At 43.8% G+C, this 24,552-nt stretch overlaps 1 protein-coding gene across 2 annotated transcripts in view; it reads right to left on the bottom strand.

The window, feature by feature from the left end:
• Positions 1 to 24,552, bottom strand: part of KIF26B (kinesin family member 26B) — a 426,862-nt gene that overhangs the window by 286,917 nt on the left and 115,393 nt on the right. For both annotated transcript variants that reach the window (XR_012158167.2, XM_073338289.2), the window contains exon 3: positions 4,203 to 4,736. Coding sequence is in view for 1 of the 2 variants with exons in the window: in XM_073338289.2 (XP_073194390.1) it covers positions 4,203 to 4,736 (534 nt within the window). In the remaining variant the exon portion in view is untranslated. The remainder of the gene's footprint in view (positions 1 to 4,202; positions 4,737 to 24,552) is intronic.

Here is a 24,552-nt window from a genome sequence, read left to right as displayed (position 1 = left end):
AAAACATTTCATTTAGATAGTGTTGTCTCAATTCATTTCATTTTGACTTATATAAAAGTCAAAATGAAATTAATCAAAACACTATTGAAATGAAATGTTTCAACTTTTTCCCCACCAATAGTTTGGTTTCTAATAGACATGTTCCCACAACAATGTTTGGATTTTGATGAAACTTTTTTTTAAACTGTTTCATGGAAAAAATTTTGACCAGCTCTACTGAAGACCCAGACATATGGAAGGGTTCACAAGTGGAGATCCAAAAGAGAAAAAGGATTTGGAATCACTGAACTAGGAAGTGTCCCCAACCAAAAACCTTGAGAATAAGGGCACAGGCTCTCATGCTTAAACTAAAAACAGAAGTTCTAATTGCTAATGATTCAGATTTTAGTGGCTTCTTTAATGTGGCCCAACAGTGTCATTTTTACAGATACATTAACTAACAGCTTTACATAGATAATGAATAATGAAGTTTCCATACGGTCGCTGACAATTTAATTGAGACACTTTCTTGATAAAATTGTTGCTCTGCCTCATTTTTATAAAAACACTGGGACTTTGGGATTCTTAACAAAATGAACAGTCATATCCTTACAGCTGTAAAGTTTTCCCACTCGTCGTAAATGATAACATGGCAACCAATGAACAATAGAAATGTACTGATTAGGGTGGTATCCTGTAAGGTGTATCATCATCAACTGGCCAAATCCTGAGGTCCTTGCTCAGGCAAATTCCCTTTGACATCAGCTAGTGTTCCCCTATGTAAGGAATGAGTATAAACTCATATACTAAATGAGTATAAACTATGCAAAGGACCCACACAAAATCTTTACCCCATTTAAGACACAACTAAGCACTTAGGGTGCATACACCTTGTGCTACTCTGCACAGGGGAGAATTTTACCCTGAATGTGAACTTCAGGATCTGGCTCAAATCCAATTTGGATTTGGCCATTATTAGTTTCTTAATTGTATGCATAACACTGAATAGAAGAAACTTGTGGGGAATATAATTTTTGCCCCTGATCAAAACACCCTATTACTGGTTTACTAAGTCGTCACAGAGAAAGAAAAGAAAAAACTGTTCAATGTAAAAATTTGCTCTTTCCTCCCTACCCTCTCCCCTCTCCCGCCACCTTTTTTTTTTTTTTGGTACACAAGTCTCTTGTCTGAAGACTGGAAATTGAACTGAGTCACCAAGTTTTAACCTGGGATTTGGATTCAGCCCACTACAGAATCATGGGTCAGCTGTTAAATAGAGATCCAGAGCTAGAAAAGTCCCAGGGTTTTTGGATCTGGGTTTCTGGTTCTGGCCCATCTCAACTCAAGGCTGCTGGTTTTTAGCCTGTGAGCATACAGTAAGTTATTAAAGTGGGGAGCTTTTGAATTCACACCTATTTTACACACTTTCAGGTGGTAATTTTTGACTTATTCTGTGAAAATAGTGGAAACTCTCTCTCTTCCCCCTCCCCCCACCCTTTACCCACCCCACCCTGCTTCAGAAGCACAGCACTGGGAAATAATCACAGGTAATTTCATTCCCATTGTTCTCAACATGAACAAAGCAGTGCTGTCATTCATTCCCTGTATCCTACACAGGGCTCTGGGTTTAGGCAGAGACTGGAAATGATTTTCCACCAGGAAGGCTGAATAACGCTCTTGGAAGAACTGTAACTAGGATATTTCTTAGTGTGTGAAATTACCTTGAGGGCACAGAATGGCATGGCTTATGAGCCAGGTTTCCCCTTTTTGGAGTGGTGGGCATATTAGTAGGAAAAATAAGGTCAATTTTCAAAGCACTCAACTGTTTCTGGCAGGTTGTCTAGACTATCTGACTAAAGCTAATTTACAATGGGGAGATGCCCACACCAGGAGCCATTAAGTCTAGCCAGTCCCACAGCTCTTGTCCCTGGGCATCAGTTTGACAAAATTATGACACAGGAAGGCACTGAACCGCTGCTGGAAACATAATGCTCTTTATCCCCTGGAGACTTTTGTCTGGTTCTGTTAGCTATTGCATAGTGAGGGTGTTTCATTATTAGGTGCAGGAGAAATATTCAATACAAGGAAATATTCTCAGGCAAGTGGCTAGAGCAATTTTTTTCACTTTACCTTCAAGCCAGGAAAATTAGGTTCATTTTCAGGGTTCTAAATGAGCCAGAAAAACTGATATGGTCTACTAGCACTTTTCCCAGCAGGATATTCTAGCTCTGACCAATTAATATTTTTATTTATATAGATATAAGAAATTGGAGAGACAGATCTAAAGCTGTTCTGATAATCTGAGATCATGTGTAACATAACATATTCAACAGATTTTATCTTTTTTCTGTATACAGAATGTACATAGGCAGAACACAAAATTCTCACATTTATTCACCATTCAGAATTATTCATGAATTTCGTCCCAAAATTATTCTACTGAAGCAAATAACTCAAACAGTCAGAGGCAAATACTCAAACTTTGAAATCCATGCTTTTTGATAATTAAATGACACAGGCTGCCATTTCTGTTCCCTTATGACCATAACTAACCAATACTGAGAGATTTTAATTTTTGAATATGACAACTGAATACAGAATTTAAAATTCACGATTATCAATGACTGGTCCACCAGTGCCCAGATTTGTTAGTCTCCTGGCCTCACTCCAAAGCCCATATTTATTCTCTTTTGCAAGTCTGTCGAGAAGAGGCTGTGCTGAAGTGGACAGATTATCATGCAGTCCTTTTGCATTATGTTGTGATTTCAACTTATTGGATAGCTACGGAAACCACAAGATCGGCATCAATAGCTATATTTTAGACAATGGCGGAGCCAGGGTTTGCAATCACAGGGTGATGGACTGGAAAGTGAGCCTGCCCCACACGCCCCCTGCAGAGGTGGCTCCTTTCCCAGGAGCTAGGCCCAGCATTGCAACCTAGTACACGGGGTGACAGTTCCATTCAGATTTGCCCCAACCACTTCTCCATCATGACGGAGGAGCAGCTGGACCATATTTGAGTGATTAGCGTTGCAGCCTGGCACATAGGGTTGCAATGCCATTCAGGGTTTGGCCCAGCACCCCTCTGGACAGTTGGGATGCCAGGCCAAATTTCAGAGAGTAGTGTGCACCATGTTGCAAGGCCCAGAGCAGGAAGCTGGGCCCAGTCTATGCCAGGTGAGTGCAGGGCAGGCTCACTCTCTAGCCCCCTGTGAAAATTCATGTCAAACATCTCCTTTCTTTGATTGCACAAATACTTGAAAAGGTGCCACACGTACCCTATTAGCCCTGTCATTGACTTTAGACATTTGAAGAAATAAAATAAAATATTTGAGCTTTCAGGCTTAAAATATGATGGAGTGGCACCAGTCATAGGGCCACCTGTGATTAACCTGGCTGCACCAGACCAGTAATAACCCTGTGGAGCTCTTAAACTCCTGTAATAAAGTTGTACAGTGTGGGCATGAACAGAGGTCCATAAGTATACGGTTGTTGTTCAAGATACTAAAACTCAACCATCCAAATGCTCATAGAAAATGAAGGCAAAAAGTTGTGAACACAGTCAAATTGAAATTACTTTTCCTATTCAAGCAATAATTCACAATTTTTATCCACTCTTTGCTCAGGTCTAGTTTTTTCTTAGATCAAACTGCACAGTCCATGTCACATGCTGACATCTCCAGATGTGATTCAGGAAACTGTAAAGTCACATATATTTTCCAGTTAAAATAATTTTAAATACACTCTTATTTTTTGACCCAGCCCTTTTCTACGTGTGATAAAACTGATGTCTCAACGCTCCTCATTCACTTATTTTTTTCTTACCATAATAGTAACTACTCTCATAGCTGATAAGTATTAAAATAGCAACAGAGGGATTTACCCTGCAAATGCTTATTAGTGAGCACAGGGCCAGATTATCAGACGTATTTAGGTGCCTAAACAGGGAGATAGGCACCTAGTAGAATTTCCAAAAGAGAGGAGTTCGACATCTCATGGGATTTTCAAAACACCCAAGCAGGTTAGGTGCCTAGCTGCATCTTTGGTCACTGTGGAAAATCTGGCTCATAGTGCTTAGTACCGCGCATACTCAAAAGGGAATACCCACATTTTTAAAGCAGAAGTACATTTTTGTAGGATCAGTCCCACAGTGTGAGGCTGGGAAGATGTTAGTAGGATTAAGATTATTAAAGTGTTTAAATAAACATTTTTAAGCCACTTACCTGGTATGGATACAGGGTGACCCCATTTGTTCTTGACAAGGACCAGGTGCCGTCAAGGTACTGATGAGCCTGGATAGCTACAGAGTTCAGGATGTTGCCATTGCTGGGGCTGGTAGCCATCTGTAGGCTGACCTTGGCCTGGTGTCCAGGGGAACCATTTTTCTTCTCCACCCCATTGATGATCCCCAGGCTGTTGGGCTTCCCACTGTGCTTGTTGGTCACAAAGCCTGTGTAATTAGCAGTAGTGTAGGAAGTGGGCATGTATGCCCAGTCTCTGGGCTGCAGGCTGCCCATATGTCGGGAGCCCACTAACGTGGGAATATTGGAGAGGGGTGGGGGTGAGCCTGGTGAGGCATCATACTGTTCGGTGTTGGCAGCCTGCTCCAGCGTTAGCACCATCTGAATGGCCTCCTGCTTCAGCTGGTTCAGGTGGGTGGCACAAACGTCACATCTGTTGTCCCTCTCGTTCCATGCCTTCCGAATGGTGTTGGGAACTTGGAGTTTGTCATGGATCACCGAAGAGAAAGCTGGGTCCTGAAAACCAAGCAGAGAAGAAGGGGGGGAGGGAACATTTAACCAGGATCATTGCAGTGAAACATTTCTGCTGAGGATTGTGCATTTCAAAAGGCAATTTATGAGATAAGCTTAAGGAGCAAACAAAGGCCATTTGATACAGTGAACATATGCCAGCAGCAGAGAAACAAAAATCAGAAACTAGGATGTGTTCAGGAGAAACCTTCCCTTTTACTTCAAATACAGAGAAATGGCAAATGTATTTAAATATTCTTAATTCCATCGCAAGCCTGAGTGCATGGCAGAGAGAATGAATTAACCTGCTCTACCCCATTGCTGGCTTGAATGAAATCTGCTCTCATTTACACAGGTGACATACAGCCTAACTCCATTGAAGTCAACTGGCTGATAAGGTTCACAATCTATCTAGAGGTCAGTATTTGGTCTTTGACAGCTAACAGAGCTGGGTGAAAACGAAGAAAACAGTTTCACAATTGTTTTTTAAACAAAACTCAAAGAATGCAAATCAAGGCAGGCTAGTATGCACATACTGGGAAAGGAGGAGTGGCAAGTATAAGGCATGGAGGGAGGGGTTCATAAGTGGGAGGGTCATATTAATTACGATCTGTCTTTATTATATACTCAAGCATTTTATTTTCTCTGTTTAACTACCGTGAAGAGCTCCTCAGCATGCAGTGATTAATTGATTCATAAATCACGGTGCCTTTTTATGCACAGCAGCAAAAAGAGCAGTTCTAGCAGCAGAAGCCCAAGAGAGTCATATAAACTGATGGGGAAACAACAGGGGGCTGAGATTTGATCAAGCCTCAGGCTGGTCACTTCTATTCAGTGCACAAAGGGGTCAGAGCATCAAAGTGTGTCAGAAGACAAGAGCTGTGTTGTACAGCAGCTCCCTGCTCGTCACACTGCCGTGAAGAATCAGGAAAAAATGGGGAAACACAGTTGTCAAATTTTATTTTCCAGCCCACAGAATGTCCACCATAGCTATGGCTGCATATCGAATAAACTAGCTTATCCATTTCAACTGCAATATAGGAGGTTTTCACCCCCTCATTTACATCCAGGTAATGCAGAAAGGGAATCTGTACGTTCACCACAGTGCTTGAGAAAAGCTCTCTATATAGCAAGATTAAGATCTTGGTCTTATTTCGATTTGCTTGATATGTACCAGGGAAACACCCTGACAGTTCTACCTTCCTCTAGCTAGTGAGACAGAGCTGGTTATTGTTCTTTGAAAGTTAACCACCCCTTAGGCAATTGGGCTGGAACCCAAAGTAATTATATACAGTGCTCAGATCCAGCAGCAGTACAGCATGGAAATTCCTGGACACTATAATAAGTATTCTAAGGAAATAAGGTCATTTCTAAAGTAAGCAAATGTCAGAAAGATATAAATAATATTCAAGTAGCACGGTGGCTTTAAGAGATACTGAGCGTCAATTACTTCAGCTTCATCTCAGTGTTAAAACAAACATTAGATCATTCTGATATAATAAACAGAGTGAGAAAGGAAGATCTCTCCTCTTCCTGAGGAGGAACTAGGAAGATGGGCTCAACTTTGGATTTTTGATCCTTATGTATGGTCTTGCCATTCTGACAAGAGTCCACTGGATAGCTCTGCATTGGTTTCAGGACGCAAAATATAAAAAACATAATATAAAAAAAACAAAAGACATACAGATGCTAGAAAAATGTGTCACTAGGCAAACTAATACCCCAAACATTAATCAGATTTGAGTGGACTAAAGTCTGTTCTCATATTGTGATCTCTAAGTGGATGCTGGCTTAAAAATATTAGTCTTGACTCATTTTTGTTCTTCTGCATTGGCAGATCTGTTGCAATGTTGTGCCAGGAAAGGAAAGTCTGACTGGGCCGATGGACCCTATACTGCCTCTGACACGGAGGACGTTAAAACTCCATTCTCAGAGAGACACCCACGCAAACACTTGAGATTTCAAGGAAACAGCTGCATGACAACTATGGCTTCAGCATTCCATCAGCAAGCAATCTGCAGGAGTTCCCTGGAGGAATGCTGGTTATTTTAATAAGCAGCAAGTAACTGGTCCCATAGGTGTGTATTAACTAGGGATGGACGAACCTCAAAAGAAGTTTATGTTCACTGCAAGAAGCACCAGGAGCCTGAAAGGCTATCCATATTATCAGAACTGTTGGGGTCTGCAAAACAGCACTAAATCTCATGACAGCAGGTTTGCTTGAGAGTTTTCAGGTTGGGCTAGAAATACCAGGGCATTTTGGCACTTGTTCCCAGTCCTGGCTGGAACACAGGAGTGCAGAGCTCCAAAACTGAAATATAACAGAAGATTCACCATTTCTTTTGTTTGAATCACAAAAAGGACTTCGTTTGAGTTCAGGGCAAAGGTTCAGGATGGCTTTTATTGCAGCAAACCTGGTTCACCCATCCCCAGTATAAACAGCATTGTAATGTGGGTACCTAGTTGACACTGAACAGGTGAAGAAGCTAAAGGAGTCTGAAGGCATCAGGAGATCAGTCACAACGAAAACTGCAACTCAAGTGAGTAAACTGATAACAGCTAGGCAGGCAGGCAATCTAAACTGTGCACACTGTCAGTTTATGGAAAACATGCTCTTATTACTGTTACCCTCCCCTCTTTGTCCCATCCTGTTTATGTTACATGATTCCTACTATTTGTATTATATTGATGCCTTGAGGCCCCAACTGAGCCCACAACCCATCGTCCAAATGGACAAGACAAAACACAGTGGGGTAAAGTAAGGAGTATTATCCTCATTTTACACATGAGAAATTGAGGCACAGAGAGATTAAAATTTGTCCAAATAGATTACAGAGCCAGGATTTGAACTCACATACCCCAAATCCCTGGCCAGTGAATTGTAAGCTTTTTTTTTTAAACAGCATCTAGCACAACAGCGCCCTGCTCCCTGACCAACGCCGCTAAGTATTGAAGTGATACTAATATGTCTGTGTTCACTGTGCTAACCTATCGTCCACACGCTCAGTACTCTATATTTATGTGCACCTGCAATCCTCTGATCTCCTCGTTAGGGCACACACCTGTTGTGGCTTTACTTGAACACACTGCACTGGCAATATTAATATTCACCCAGTACAATGTGGGTGTATGTCTGCCCTGATTTCAGGAAGACTTTCCTGTTCTCTTTGAATGTTGAGGATCAGGAAAGTACTTTCCTTTTATGTTTCAGACTCTTCAGCTTAAGGGACTTCTTTTCCCCTACTGTGAGCAGTTGAGCAATACCTGAAGCTTTTACTCCTGGACTAAATCCACATGAGAACATTCCTGTTTTCTAGCTGACATCACTGTAGCTATCTCATCACAGAAAGAAAGGGAGACAGCTGTGGTCATTCCCCATTAGCAAAGCATACTGCGTCCTCTAAAAAGCACCCCGTAATATGCTGATTGGGACAAACTATAGTACTTATACAGGCTAGCTACACCACTCCGGGCGAAACGTCAATCTCATCACTAAAATGGCAGCTCAAAGCCAGAAAAAAATCCCTGCTTTGTCCTAGCTGGGTTGCTGCACATCTCCCTGATCTTATAAAAGGAAACTTAAAGGATAGATTTCAACATTGAGTATGCCCAGTTGCACACCTATAATATATAATATAATATAATAATAAAGGGAGGCGGCAATTATTTCAGGGCCTAGGGGTGGCAAAATCATTAATCCACCACTGGATGGGGGTCATGCAAATAAGGAGAGAAAGATGGGCACAAATCAGATACTTGCACATGCCCAATTAGGTATCTGTTAGACCATAGGTATGTGGAAATACCTGCTATGCGTACCAGATTTTTGCACACATATGAAAAGTATGTGCGCAACTGTGCACATCTAACTTTGAAACGCTGTCCCTACTTGTAATACTTCTGTAGTTATTCCTTAGGTTCAGCCAATTATGGTTTTAATCTTGTCTACTGAAGAAGACTCCATTCTCCAATGGGCCTAGTGTCTCTTTTATCCAGTTGTATTCTTTGACACTAATTTATAGAAGCTGCTATTAGCCTGTCAGAAAGAGCAGTGGAGAGGAATTAAGAGTCACTGAGGCAGCTGGATGGTGGGGGCCATCTCCCGCTTGGAGTCACTCACAAAGTTCCACATAGAGCTTCTGGTTTTAAAAAAGTACAAGCGGCAATGGCTGCTGGTATGTGATCAATCATACAAGGTGATGGATGAGGGGGAGGAGAACAAAGATCAAGGGATACACAACTCTGTCCTGGAAGAAGTGTGGTTTCCAGACTCTCTCCTCCCAGTGGGGGGTGGGGGGTAAGAGAACTAATTAAGAAACACTGGTGGAAAGGGAGGCTCTTTCCCTGATAAAAAACAAAACAAAACACATGGTTTTCACCACTGTATAAATACACTCCAAGCACTATCCCACTAGCCAACTGGCTGGTTTCTGTTTAAGAAGCACTCTTTTCTTGTGTGAAGGTAAATGTAGTGAGTTTTTCCTTCCACTAAAAAGTACCTACAAATTCACATTCCTGACACATCTGGGATACTTTCCAAATGACTCTGCACCCCAACCTGAACACACGCGGTTTCCTAAAACTGAATGGTCTCTGAGATTTGCTGCTTTCAGCAGTCCATTGCCTGGCTGTTGGCAAAACAGCAGCTCATGACTGCTGGAATGGCAGTGCTTCGGCTGAAACAACAGGGGGCTCAAAAATAAACTCAAGTCAATGGGAGGTTTACGCGAATAAGAACTGCAGACTTTAACCCGGTGACTAGAAATTAGAAGCGTTCCACCATCACGCTGAGCAAGGTGCTGTTGTATACAAATCAGCTGTTTTTCCTCAGTAAGGGGTTGGTTTATTTGAACACTCTGAAGGAGAAGGATCTGTCCACACCCTCCAGTCATGAGGGAGATGGGCCAATAAAAACACGTTATACAGGCATGAGGGTGGTATAACACACAGGTGGTCCTCCCCTTTCCTGCTGCTCCCCATGCTTCCTCCTTCCCCCACACAAATGACCAACCCACTTCCTTCTCCTGTCTTCTGCACAAAAGAAACTCCCCTCTCCTCCTACTTCTCTCGTCCCCCACAAAGGAACTGCCCCCTCCCTTAGGAATCCCCATTATGCTTTCCCACAGCTGAGGAACTCCCCTTTTCTCCACTAAGATTTTCCCTTCCTCCAGCCCTTCCCTGGGCCTCCTTCATAAAGGAGAAAAAGAGGCTGAGGAGAAGAAGAGAGCAAAGTAAGGGATCCCCAGTAGGAGGGCCAGAAGTAGGAGACTTGGGGAAGAGAAAAACGGGCTTTTACAATATGCTGGTTTCAGTGAGACTCCAGACTGCCTCCTTAAAGGGCTGGTGTCTTATTGGCCCCAGCCTGTAATACAACCTTTGTTCTCTGTTCCTCTGGTCTCTCCACATCCAACCTCTTCAGTGACCCTCCACCAACTCTACTCCTGTCCCTCCGCCCTCCCCTGGTCAGACAGAACTCCTACCTCTGCTTTGCACTGGGGGCTCCATTCTCCTTTTGCAGGAAGTAAATGGCAGTTACTTGTACATTGGGAAGAATTGGGTCCCAAAAGTACAAACTGGAAACAGGAATTATATGGGGGCTTCAAACTCATTCTTCTCAGAGGAAACTCTAAAATCCTAACCCCGCCAGTGCTGTCACATGTAAATTTAAACTAAGACACGCTGCACATCCTAATAGTTTCCAGCGTCATTTCTCTAAGTGACATATACTAGTAAGATCTGCACAACATACATATTTTAATACAGATAGTCTAAGCTGTGGCTTACTCATGTACTTACACTTACTTCAAAGATGTGAGCAAATAAGCCCACTTTGCACCGCAAAAAGTGCTCCGTTGCTTTGGGTACTCAGACTTATTACCTGAAAATTACTAACCAACTCCTATTTCAGCAGCTTTCAGCACCAGAATAAAAGCAGGAAGGAGGAGAAAAACAGAAGAAAGGTTATAAAAGGAGAACAGGGAGGAGGGAAAAAAAGAAGTGGGGGGAGGATAATTGTTTTGTGGGCTGGCTTGAGGCTCTGAGGATGGATCAGCAGTAATAGGCTCACAGCTGTACACATCTGGCACACAGGTGTTTGCATATTATTTGCTAGCTAGACAGCAGCCAGATTTTTAATTGGGGTGGGAAGAAAAGATGACAATACCAGCAGGGAAATCTAAAGGTACAATCAATAGGGCGAATCCAAATCCTGCCCATTCATCCGTGCCCTGAAGTCGAGTGAAGCTCTGTAGCCCAGCCTGACTCTGGCCACAGAGTGTGTGCGGTATCCTGAGGGCTACTCCGCAGCCAGACACAAGCCCTTGCTGAGAGCCTGGAATTTGTCAACAGCCTCTTTACAGCCTGGACATCAGAACCAGTCAGTTTTCCAGTAGTAGTCTCACTAATGCTATATACAGTGATGCTACCACCTCCCAACTTCAGTTCAATATTTCCCTGCTTACACATCCAAGGACTGCATTTGCCCTCTCAGCCACCAGAGCACACTACGAGCTCATGATCAGTTGATTATCCACTGTGGCCCCGAAGTCCTTTTCTGCATTACTGTTTTCCAAAATACAGTCCCTCATCCTACAAGTACAACACATTCTTGGTTCCTAGAGGTATGACCTTCACATTTAGCTGTACTAAAGTGTATGTTGTTGAAGTGAGCGCAGTTTATCATGCAATCCAGATCACCTGTCTTTATCACTACCACTCCACCAGTTTTTGTATCATCTGAAAACTTGACTAGTAATGATTTTGTTTTAGTTCATAACATTGATGAAAATATTGTGAGATACCACTACAAAACCCTGGACAATGATTTCCCACTTACAATTACTTTTTGAGATCTATTAATTAGCCACATTTTAATCCATTTGCTATTTGCTGCATTCATTTCTTATAATGCTAAATTTTTTAATCAAATGCCGTACAGGTGTCTAAGTATATTATGTCAACACAGTTACTTTATCAACCAAACTTGTAATCATATAAAAAAATATACAATCAAGTTTGTCTGACAAGAGCTATTTTCCATAAAAACATGTTGATTGGTATTAAAGAATTAAATGATGGTTAGCATAGTCAGGATTTCCATGATTTTAACTCAGATCAATGTCAAGCTAACGGTCCATGGTTACCTGGGTCACCACTTTTAAAATACCGGAACATTAGCTCTTTCTAGTCCCCGGGGATTTGCCTATTATTCCAAGATTTATTAAAGATCAATATTAGTGGCCCGATAGAGGCTGTTTAAGTATGAATGCCACAGGACAGTTACACTGGTGTATCTCCTTTTTTTCAAATTTAGTTTGTTTTTCTCATGAGAGAGATCCTACAGTTTCCTGATGAGCGTCAGCACCAGGCTACTACTGACATCATAACCAGGGTAGGTCTACGTGGCAGCTATAGGTGTAATTTCCAGGCTGGGTAGAGGTAAATAGCAGCGTAGCCTAGCCACGCAAACACATACCTAGGATCTCGAATGGGATTGTACTCAGCCAGCTAGCCTGAGTCACCACCCATGCCACTGTGGCTATATTGCGGCTTTTTAGTGCATCAGCTTGATCAAAGGTAGTGTGTACACAGCTACCCCTGCTGGAAGTTACACCTCCAGCTGCAGTGCAGACATGTGTCCAGTCCAGTGACTTTCCAAATGACCATGTCACATGCTTGCAGGATGATAGCCAAACAGATCATGAAACTACAAAGAGTGAAGGTGAGAGCAACATTGGTCTTTCCTACCTACTGCTCTCCAACATAAGCATGTGCACATGTGTATAGTTCCAGTAGCCTCATGGGACATTTCTAGAAATCCAGAACCTTCTGTAACTGATGTAAGCCAGTTGTTTTGTTCACACAACAGTGTTACTTGTCGATTCAAAAACACTCGTGATGCTTCAGGAGACAATTACTGTTTATTTCATCATAACTTTCTTGCCTCTCAAGAGAGCTACCAAGCACAGAACGGCTGTATCTAATCTGGCTTCAACTTCCAGTACCTCTACAACCAAGTGTTAATAATTGTGAAAAACCCTCAGGCGATTCAGGAGTCAGAAAAGCTACTCTCTCTTCCAATTAGGCCTCCTCCTCACCCATTCAGGATATGTACTGTAGTGACCTTTCCTGTACATTCCTAGCTTTTGCCCTTATGTTTCTCTTCCCACACTGAGCAACACTTGCATCAGAAGTTTGCTTATGAATGAATGGTAGCTTCTGGGGTTTTTTTCAAACAGTGATCTAAACATACTGATTTATGTTGTCGCCAGCTTCTGTAAGGGGTGAATAGACTGGTTTACACCTTTTCTTTCTTCTCTCCTCTCTTTAGTTTTCTTTTACTGGCTTTTCCTATGGAAACACACACTGTGTAGCTAAAAGAAAAGGAGTACTTGTGGCACCTTAGAGATTAACCAATTTATTTGAGCATAAGCTTTCGTGAGCTACAGCTCACTACAGCTAATTTCCTCATCTCACTTTGAGGTTCAGAACTGATCTCATTCACCATATCCTCCTCCCTTCATTAGTCTCTGCTACACGTGCCTCTATCAGCTATCAGACTGTGGTCTTTCTCCCATTTTTCTTGCCTGGCACCAAGTCACTATCAAGCTTGATAGATAACTAGATGGGAAGGTCATGGGATGGCTTGGGTAGAACAGCATTGGTACAACACTTACATTCAGTGCTACAGATCTTTATTGAATATACTCCCGTGCTTAAGTCCCACTACATAATAACATATGGGATCAGATTCATTCCGAGGGCTGCACCCACAGAAACAAGTACAACCTAGTGAGCAGAAATGGGGATACCATGGTGCAATCTGCCTATTACTGAAGAAGTGGCCAGCATAGTCTGGAAATGTGCTGATTGAGAACCTTTGGACTCCTACATATAAACTAAAGCTGTTCCCTCCTAGCTGAACTGCCAGAAGAGGGGTGAATACCTCCCTCCAGTGCAACTATCCCTGAAGGCACAAGTGATTAAATATTGCACTTCCTGAAGCCATGGGGATGAATTTGGCATACACATTGCAGATTAGAGAGGAAACTGACTTATACCGGGCTCATGGCTGCAGTATCCGAGCATCTTCCAGTAATGCTTTAAGCAACGTGATTATTATCTGTCACGTTTGTTCTCTCATCCTCTCCCCAAGATGAGTAGCATGTGCAGTGGAGGGTCTTGTTTTGGTAGGGTTTTTTGGTATTGCTTAAATATATATGCTATGTATTTACTTTAGGGCTTGTCTGTACAGAGACTTAGAGCGCAGCAAGCTGTGGTGTACATATACTGTGGATCAGCTTGCTGGCCACGCTACAGCAATAGATCAAAACACACTAGGGAACTTATAGTGCATGGCAGCAGGATCCACACAACCACCTGGGGCACAACAAGCTGGTGTGCTGTACATTTACACCCCAGCTTGCCATGCACTAAGTCTCTGTATAGATAACCCCTTGGAGAAGACAGGTCACAGAAATGCACTTTGGACTTGGAGCGGAAGATGGTGAGATTTGAGAGTGTCCACACAGGGGTTTAATGCAGTTTAACTAATCCACTTCAAATTCACACTGGTAGACTACACCCTCACTAGCTGCACAGCTGTAGGCCTTCAGTGTAGACACTCACTACAGTGGCAGGAGGGGTTCTACAGTCACTGTACTTAATGCACCCCCCTGTGAGTTGGAAGAATTCTTCTGCTGACCTAGCTACCATTGGTCTACGGCTCTCCACACCGGGGTTAGGCCAATTTAACTACGTCGCTCAGGGATGTGGATTTTTCACACCCAAGCAACATACTGGTCAACTTAACTTTTTAAATGTAAATTCAGTCTTATTTCATTCAGATTAATTCTCTTCAGTGTCCTTATGTAGACAAACCCTGAGGCTGAGCAGTCCTAAAGAAGGAACCCTAGAAACAGCCACGCCTAGGGAGAAAGCTGGGGCTGAAGTTTGTTAATAAATCCAAACCAAAGACCTGTGTTTGGGATCAGAAGGGAATTCCATAACTATTTTCAGTCGGCAGAAACTAGTGAACACTATGCTGTGCTTCAGAGAGGGATATTCTATTAGGGATTTCATCAGGGAAAACAGACATAACAGCAACTCCACAGGTAGCAGTAACAAACAGCCCTTCTTGCCGAAATTGAATTGATGTTCTATACTCTTCATTCAGGAGACTGAGGGCTTGTGTACGCTACCGGCTGGATCGATGGGCAGCGATTGATCCAGTGGGAGCTGATTTATCGTGTCTACTATAAAAGCGATAAATTGACCACCAATCACTAACATCAACTCCAATACTCCACCTTAACAAGAAGCACAAGGGAAATCAACGGGAGAACGTCTCCCATCAACACATCACAGTGAAGACACCACGGTAAGTAGATCTAAGTACGTCGACTTCAGCTACATTATTCACGTAGCTGAAGTTGCTTAACTTAGACCAATGAATCCCCTCCCCACCCCCCGTAGTGTAGATCAGCCAGGAGAATAAACTTCGCTCCTGATCACGAGCAGTGGAGTGGGGAGATGGTAAATACTTCACAGGAATAACTCTCTCTCTCCTCGCACACAATGCACACCACGTCTCCTTTCTGGTGTGAACAATGAGCACAGAGATTGCATTGTTAAAAAAATAATTAAGTGGGGAATTAGGAATGCCTCTGTATAGCACAGTGGTTTTCAAACCGTGGTCTGTGGAGCGTTCCAGGTGGCCTACACGCCTGCTTTCATCGCTATGGCAAAACAGCTGTCTGTCAGTCTGCAAGCAGTTGTAGCACAACCAGGACTGTTTTAGGATTTCCACCAGCTTTTTAGCCCAACCAAACTCAAAAAAACAAGCACTTCTCTGCATCCTGTGCAGTTGCTTCATGCCTTCTACGTCAGGTATTCCTTTGATGTGAATTCACCCAGGATCAAATTAGTGGGGTGGGGGGTTGCCGAACACACAGGAGGACAAAACCAAAAGCATAAAGCAACCTGTAGAGATTACAGCAGTTGGGGCTCCAGGCAATGAGGGAAGATACTGTACAACTATATAAACCATTTAACACCCCAGGGCAGGAAATCATTAAAAAGGGGAGAGATATAAACAGCAGCACTATCCATCTCATTAAAGCCATTTGATTTCCATGTAGTCTCCTTAACACTGTGCTAACATTACTTGTTCCATGTAAACAAACACTAGTTTAAAATATATGTAACATCACACAGCTGCAGACATGAAGGTCACATGGCCTGCTCCCAGTCCTACACAACTGTGTAGCTGCAGGAACAAGATGTGAAATTGGGACTGAGACATTAGGGAACCTTTAAGTAACCCAGATACACTGGTGTATCCAAACAGAAGCAGTTTTACACAAGGATAAGAGTGTAATGCAGCTACTGTTACTAAACCAGACGTGATACAGCAATATCACTAACACCACATAGTGTAGTAGTGCCTAAAAGACAACCAAATTAAGGGTCCATTGTACTAGCCACTGCACAGTCTCTTCCCAAAGAGCTGATAGTCTAAAACACAGCGTAAGTAAAATACATGATGGTGTGGTATGGCACAGGTATTTATGACACTTGTTTGAAACATCCTGCTTAACTCACACCTGGCTTTGCCATGCCTGAATAATGAACCCCTCCCACACTGATGTTGTTAAATCTTAGCATGTTGTGTGTGTTACTTGCATTTTGCTACTCAAATCCTATGACTATATTATGCATTATTACTATTATCATTATCATTAAGGGGAATTGAGCAAGAAAATCCCTGTGCAACAATGAAATTTTATTTTAACATTTTTAAATTATCTTGGAGGAGATTACACTTGCATATGAAAGCTTTTTAATCTTTAATGTGGTATTAGATGATGCAGTTTGTATTTAGAACGGGTTCTATTAACATAATTATATTAAGGGTTTGTTAATGATCTAATTATTAAATTGCCTAATGATAGTTATTTTTTCTTTATTTATGTGCATACAATAAATTAAATGTAATTATTTGCCTGTGATCCCTGGAACCCCCAAAATGAGATGTGGCATATCAAAGGGGCTTTCTTGAGGAGTGAAATTGTAACATGGAAACACATTGCTCTGCCTCTATCCCTAAACAGCTAGCAGCTTGCCAATCGATGCCTGTAGTGAGATCAGAGAAATGCCCACACAAACCTCTCCGCCTCTAAAATATTTAATATAAACATATGAAAGATGAATAAAAACTAAAACTTAAAAAAAAAGTTGGAACATCATACAGAAATTTAGGCCCCATCCTGCAAGATACTGAGTGCCCTCAACTTTCACTGAAGTCAGTATAAATTAAAGGCACTCAGCGCCTGGAAGGATAGGGCCCTAAAGTAGCAATGAAGAGATTATACTCTGTTTCAACACCAGCCCAACAATCATGAATGTGAGTAGCCCCACTGATTCCAATGAAAATATTCCCAGGAGCTCAGTTATGTACATATTTCTTTCCAAGATCAGGGCTTTGGCCCTGTCTGCACAATTTTTCTACTGGTTTAACTGTTTTGATTAAGGGTGATATTAGAGTAGATTACACTTGCAGAAAAGTCACGCTGGTAACAATCCCTAGGGTAGACCCAGTTATAATGGTATAGCCTATTTCCCTTACCCTAAGAAGCTACAACAGTTGATACCCACCAGCATAGGTGCATCCACACTAGGGGGAAATGTACCACTTTAACTATACCCATATACCTGCCAGCTTCATGTGTGACATTCCACAAAAGATGTATAATGAGCTAAATTGCATCCTTGCAAATCCTTTGCATATGATCATAAACTTTGTCTTATGATCAACAGACCCTGCCCTGAGCAGCGCTTGGGGCAGGATATGGGGCTGTGGAAAACTTGGCAGCTATGGCAGGGATACAAGGAATGGTGGCTGCTAGGGTAGCTGGGTGGGTACGTGCTGGAAGATGTCTGTAGAGAGGTGGGTACTGGAAGGTGCTTGGGTCACAGGGTAGATGATCTTGTGGCAGCCTTCTGGCCTATGGCTCTACAGGAGGGGGTCTGGAACTGCTGACAGGTGTCTGGAGTGCTGGATGTACGTTGGTGGGACGATGGGGGTTGTCTGGCTGGAAGACTGGCTGGAGGACAGTGGGTGAGGGGAAGGCTGTCTGTGGGGCACCTGGTGCCAGCACTGAACCCCCACCTCTCCCCTCTGCAGCTATTGCTATGGCCACCTGTACCCCCTCTTCTGCTCCTTGCCACTAATATTATGAGGGCTCTGCAACATAGCAGGGCTTTCAATTGCATTTGGGTTTTTAACTATTTAGCAATTCATTACACATTTCTCCATTCCATCGTATATGAAACTTTTAACTACTAGTTGTCACAAGATCCCGTTCTCCTGGACCCTTGTAAAACCCCAAGGCCTCCAGCCTGTGACTAAATGCAGGATATGAATGGTCTCAGCTGAAAAGTCTTCTCAGCAGGGACTCAGTGAGAGAGCATTCAGAGCTGAGCAAGGCCAGATGCTTCCCATTCCCCAAGCTTTCTTCCCTCACGTGTGCGTGGACATCCCACACACACACACACACACACACACCATGCCAGCAGGTCTTTGATACTGAGCATAAGGATGAGCCATGTAATGAGCTCTCGCTACCGATCAGTACGGTGTTGCTGGGCCTATGTCACTGATCTACAGGTGTGGGCTGAAAACATTACCTCCCCTTAGCCCCTCCGCAGCTCACGTTCTGTCCTGAATAAACCACTGAATAAACCACCCAAAAGGGGATCAGCCTCTTGACTTGTGTGGTCTGACGAGGGATAAGATTACAAATCTTTTCCCAAGTACTCCCCTAGTGACCCATCCAAAAAAAGAAAAGAAAAGTCTAGCCTGGTAACATTACCCAATCTGCAAATCAAAATACACTCTTACTTGGGTTACAGTGTCAGCTGAAAAGCCCTCTAATCACTGGGGAGGAGAATAGGCTTCCAACCCTTTGAAAAGGGTAAACTTTAAAGTCACTGATCATTACTTCAGACTAATGCCGTGTTCCCTGTGTACCCCAGTCACAAACTAATCAATAGGGAAATACGAATGTCATCTGAAAGGAAGGTGCTTTTAGTTCTCAAGCTAGCCTTGGGCACTGCTGCAATGCTCTTGAAATCCACTGATTGGAGCTACCCACTCTTCGCTTCTCCAAGGGCATCTCTTGCAATTAATCTAGCATTCTGAAACAGCAACTCTCTTTAAGTTCAAGTGGCTCCAGGTTCTCCTCCACTGACTCCATTCTATAGGCACTGAAGTCAAACTTGCCACACAATGCTCCTTTTAGGAAAAAGTTAAAACATCCCTCCTGAAATGAAAATGGATTTTGTGGTCAACAAAAAATATCCAGTGGCTTCATGAAGCATTTTATAAAAATTCCAGTAATCTGTTGATTACAGATCATATACAATACAGGCATCCCTGCTGCAGAACTCATCCAACCTGAAATATCACTTATCATTATGCATCTATTGATGGACTGACTGACATTTGCATTCGCTTTCAAGTATCAAAGCTGATGCCATCTAAATCCAGGCTATATGTGGCAGAGTCTTTTAAACTTTATCACCACCTATAAAGAAGAGTATAGGGGGAGGGAGTGCATGTCCACATGCATTACTTGTACTTCCCCTAATCTGCTTCTTTTTAGCTGAATGTCTACAAATAAATAAATAGGAGTCCAGAAACATAGTAAAGAAATCCAGATTATTTTGTAAAACAGACAAAACAGCAAGTACATCATCTCATCTTGCCTATAGATCCATTCCCAGAGCCTGGGTCACACGTGTTTGTGTTAAAGATTATTCTCTATTTACACTTCCCTGCACATCTCAAATCCCTCTGGCTCAAACACACAGTGCTATTGCCTCATTTAGGATTATTTTTTCCAGCCGGCTGCTTTGTTCTCCACTGAAAATAAACAGGGACAGGCTGATCGACATAGCACATTTAAAATGGGACCTCAGTATTTCTAGAATATAAAGGCCACATTGGTGGAGTATGTGTGCGTGTGTGTGTGGGGGAGGGGGTTTGAGAACTCTTAGAATTGTTATCCTGATTTCAATTTATTCCTGCTGATGGAACTGGACAAGGGCTCACAAAATGATCAGTGAAAGGGAAGAGTGTCACACAGTTCAGAAAAAGCTAAGTAAGCATTAGGGGCTTGAGCCAATCCCACTCAAGTCAATGAGTTTTAGACCAGGCCCTACCTCCCTTCACACAAACAAGCTAAAATCCCTGAGTTAAGGGAACTGCTCTGGCAGGACACCGCTGTAACAAAGCACAGGGCAGTGATGGTCACATGCCCCAAATTAAAGTCAGCTCTGATTGCGTTTCTCGGGTTTAAATTCCCCCCCCCCCCCGCCAAAAAAAAACAAACACCAAAACATACTGTATACCTATGAACATCTAATGGCGTAGATTCAGCCAGGGTTTATGATGGTATAAGGCTTAAGCTATGGCAGAGAGGGCTCCGGGATGGAAATCTACCAGTGGGAGATGGCAGAAACAGAAAGACTACAGCGTCGTCTTTCACCGCCCCGTGGGGACCGGTGCTGCCCAGTAAACTAGCCAGGGGGTGGCACTGTTGGAGACTTGGCCAGAAAGTGCTAGTTCAGCGCTTCCCCTCAGCAGCCTCCATCACTGGAAGGTCTATGTTTCCCCAGCTAAAGCTATGTCCCTCCCTTCCCCAACAGGAACCTCAAGGGAGGGCAGCATAACACTACTGTACCTAATGTGCCTCAGGGGGAATCCCCACCTTGGCACAGGAGGCTTTGTTGGCACTGCGAGGTGTAATTTATACAGCCCTTCCCAAGCACTTGTGAATTGGGTGTAATATGGGCAATCACTTTCCATGCGGGGCGACGAACAGCAGAGAGGCTAACAGAGGGAGTTTGCCTGGGAGTTTGCCCGGGGAGAGCCCACAGCGGCTTACATCTTGCCGGCTTCTCTGAGTAGTTACTACAACTCCTGAGGAAGCTCGCAGAAGGAAGGTAACATGGATGGGGAGCGTTCAGCTGTTGTGATCTGCATTGGATGTGCCATGTTTGCCTTTCTTCCAAAGGACAGAAGTGACTTTGTCTGTACAAAGTGCAAGCTGGTCTCCATATTGGAAGAGAAGGTTCAATGTCTGGAGAAACAAATATCGACCATGTGTTGCATAAGAGAAACTGAAGATTTCCTGGACAGATGTCAGGATAGGCTTCTACAGGCACAATGTTCTGAAGATTCAGAGCAGGCTGTGCAGCGGGGACAGGAGGACAGTGAAGAAATTTGACAGCATGTGACCTCCAGAAGAAGAAAGGGGAGCATCCATGTACCAGCAGTGCAGATACAGGTAAGCAACCGTTTTCATGTTCTCTCCACAGGTACTAATCCAGAGAGTGGACTAGATGATACATCTGAGGGAAGGGAACAGGAGACTCTGTTGATTGGAAGGCATGAGATGCACTGTCCTAGGGATGGGGGTTTCACGACCACCGCTCCGAAGAGGAGGAGACGGGTGGTGGTGGTCGGGGACTCTCTCCTCAGGGGGACTGAGTCATCTATCTGCCGCCCCGACCGGGAAAACCAAGAAGCCTGCTGCTTGCCAGGAGCTAGGATTCACGATGTGATGGAGAGACTGCCAAGACTCATCAAGCCCTCGGATCGCTACCCCTTCCTGCTTCTCCACATGGTCACCAATGATACTGCCAAGAATGACCTTGAGCAGATCACTGTGGACTACGTGGCTCTGGGAAGAAGGATAAAGGAGTTTGAGGCGCAAGTGGTGTTCTCGTCCATCATCCCCATAGAAGGAAAAGGCCTGGGTAGAGACTGTTGAATCGTGGAAGTCAACAAATGGCTACGCAGGTGGTATCGGAGAAAAGGCTTTGGATTTTTTTGATCATGGGATAGTGTTCCAAGAAGGAGGAGTGCTAGGCAGAGACGGGCTCCACCTAACGAAGAGAGGGAAGAGCATCTTAAGAAGCAGGCTAGCTAACCTAGTGAGGAGGGCTTTAAACTAGGTTCACCGGGAGAAGGAGACCAAAGCCCTGAGGTAAGTGGGGATTTGAGATACCAGGAGAATGGGAAAGGGGCGGGCTCCTGCCTCATACTAAGAAAGCAGGACAAACAGCAAGTTATCTCAAGTGCCTATACACAAATGCAAGAAGCCTGGGAAACAAGCAGGGAGAACTGGAAGTCCTCGCACAGTCAAGGAATTATGATGTGACTGGAATAACAGAGACTTGGTGGAATAACTCACATGACTGGAGTACTGTCATGGATGGATATAAACTGTTCAGGAAGGACAGGCAGGGCAGAAAAGGTGGGGGAGTTGCATTGTATGTAAGAGAGCAGTATGACTGCTCAGAGCTCCGGTATGAAACTGCAGAAAAACCTGAGTGTCTTTGGATTAAGTTTAGAAGCGTGAGCAACCAGGGTGATGACGTGGTGGGAGTCTGCTATAGACCACCAGATCGGGGGATGAGGTGGACGAGGCTTTCTTCCGGCAACTAACAGAAGTTACTAGATCGCAGGCCCTGGTTCTCATGGGAGACTTCAATCACCCTGATATCTGCTGGGAGAGCAATACAGCAGTGCACAGACAATCCAGGAAGTTTTTGGAAAGTCTAGAGGACAATTTCCTGGTGCAAGTGCTGGAGGAACCAAATAGGGGCAGAGCTCTTCTTGACCTGCTGCTCACAAACCGGGAAGAATTAGTACAGGAAGCAAAAGTGGATGGGAACCGGGGAGGCAGTAACCATGAGATGGTCGAGTTCAGGATCCTGACACAGGGAAGAAAGGAGAGCAGCAGAATACGGACCCTGGACTTCAGAAAAGCAGATTTTGACAACCTCAGGGAACTGATGGGCAGGACCCCCTGGGAGAATAACATGAGGGGGAAAGGAGTCCAGGAGAGCTGGCTGTATTTTAAAGAATCCTTATTGAGGTTACAGGGACAAACCATCCCGATGTGTAGAAAGAATAGTAAATATGGCAGGCAACCAGCTTGGCTTAACAGTGAAATCCTTGCTGATCTTAAACACAAAAAAGAAGCTTACAAGAAGTGGAAGATTGGACAAATGACCAGGGAAGAGTATAAAAATTTTGCTCAGGCATGCAGGAGTGAAATCAGGAAGGCCAAATCACACTTGGAGTTGCAGCTAGCAAGAGATGTTAAGAGTAACAAGAAGGGTTTCTTCAGGTATGTTAGCAACAAGAAGAAAGTCAAGGAAAGTGTGGGCCCCTTACTGAATGAGGGATGCAACCTAGTGACAGAGGATGTGGAAAAAGCTAATGTACTCAATGCTTTTTTTGCCTCTGTCTTCATGAACAAGGTCAGCTCCCAGACTGCTGCACTGGGCAGCACAGCATGGGGAGGAGGTGACCAGCCCTCTGTGAAGAAAGAAGTGGTTCGGGACTATTTAGAAAAGCTGGACGAGCACAAATTCATGGGGTCGGATGCGCTGCATCCGAGAGTGCTAAAGGAGTTGGCGGATGTGATTGCAGAGCCATTGCATTGGCCATTATCTTTGAAAACTCGTGGCCATCGGGGGAGGTCCTCAATGACTGGAAAAAGGCTAATGTAGTGCCCATCTTTAAAAAAGGGAAGGAGGACGACCCTGGGAACTACAGGCCAGTCAGCCTCACCTCAGTCCCTGGAAAAATCATGGAGCACATCCTCAAGGAATAAATTCTGAAGCACTTAGAGGAGAGGAAAGTGATCAGGAACAGTCAGCATGGATTCACCAAGGGCTAGTCATGCCTGACTAATCTAATTGCCTTCTATGACGAGATAACTGGCTCTGTGGATCAGGGGAAAGCAGTGGACGTGTTGTTCTCTGACTTTAGCAAAGCTTTTGACACAGTCTCCCACAGTATTCTTGCCAGTAAGTTAAAGAAGTATGGGCTGGATGAATGGACAATAAGGTGGATAGAAAGCTGGCTAGATTGTCAGGCTCAACGGGTAGTGATCAATGGCTCCATGTCTAGTTGGCAGCAGGTATCAAGTGGAGTGCCCCAAGGGTTGGTCCTCGGGCCAGTTTTGTTCAATATCTTCATTAATGATCTGGAAGATGGCGTGGATTGCACCCTCAGCAAGTTTGCAGATGACACTAAACTGGGAGGAGAGGTTAGATACGCTGGAGGGTAGGGATAGGATACAGAGGGACCTAAATTAGAGGATTCGGCCAAAAGAAATCTGATGAGGTTCAACAAGGACAAGTGCAGAGTACTGCACCTAGGACGGAAGAATCCCATACACCGCTACAGACTAGGGACCGAATGGCTAGGCAGCAGTTCTGCAGAAAAGGACCTAGGGGTTACAGTGGACGGGAAGTTGGATATGAGTCAACAGTGTGCCCTTGTTGCCAAGAAGGCCAATGGCATTTTGGGATGTATAACTAAGGGCATTGCCAGCAGATCGAGGGATGTGATCGTTCCCCTCTATTCGACATTGGTGAGGCCTCATCTACAGTACTGTGTCCAGTTTTGGGCCCCACACTACAAGAAGAATGTGGAGAAATTGGAAAGAGTCCAGCAGAGGGCAACAAAAATTATTAGGGGACTGGAACACATGACTTATGAGGAGAGGCTGAGGGAACTGGGATTGTTTAGTCTGCGGAAGAGAAGAATGAGGGGGGATTTGATAGCTGCTTTCAATTACCAGAAAGGGGGTTCCAAAGAGGATGGATCTAGACTGTTCTCAGTGGTAGCAGATGACAGAACAAGGAGTAATGGTCTCAAGTTGCAGTGGGGGAGGTTTAGGTTGGATATTAGGAAAAACTTTTTCAGTAGGAGGGTGGTGAAACACTGGAATGTGTTACC

Source organism: Lepidochelys kempii, chromosome 3, assembly GCF_965140285.1.
Source record: "Lepidochelys kempii isolate rLepKem1 chromosome 3, rLepKem1.hap1, whole genome shotgun sequence".
In the NCBI taxonomy this organism is placed as follows: Eukaryota; Metazoa; Chordata; order Testudines; family Cheloniidae; genus Lepidochelys; species Lepidochelys kempii.
Note: the sequence above shows the minus strand (reverse complement) of the source record. Positions and strands in the feature narration are given on the sequence as shown.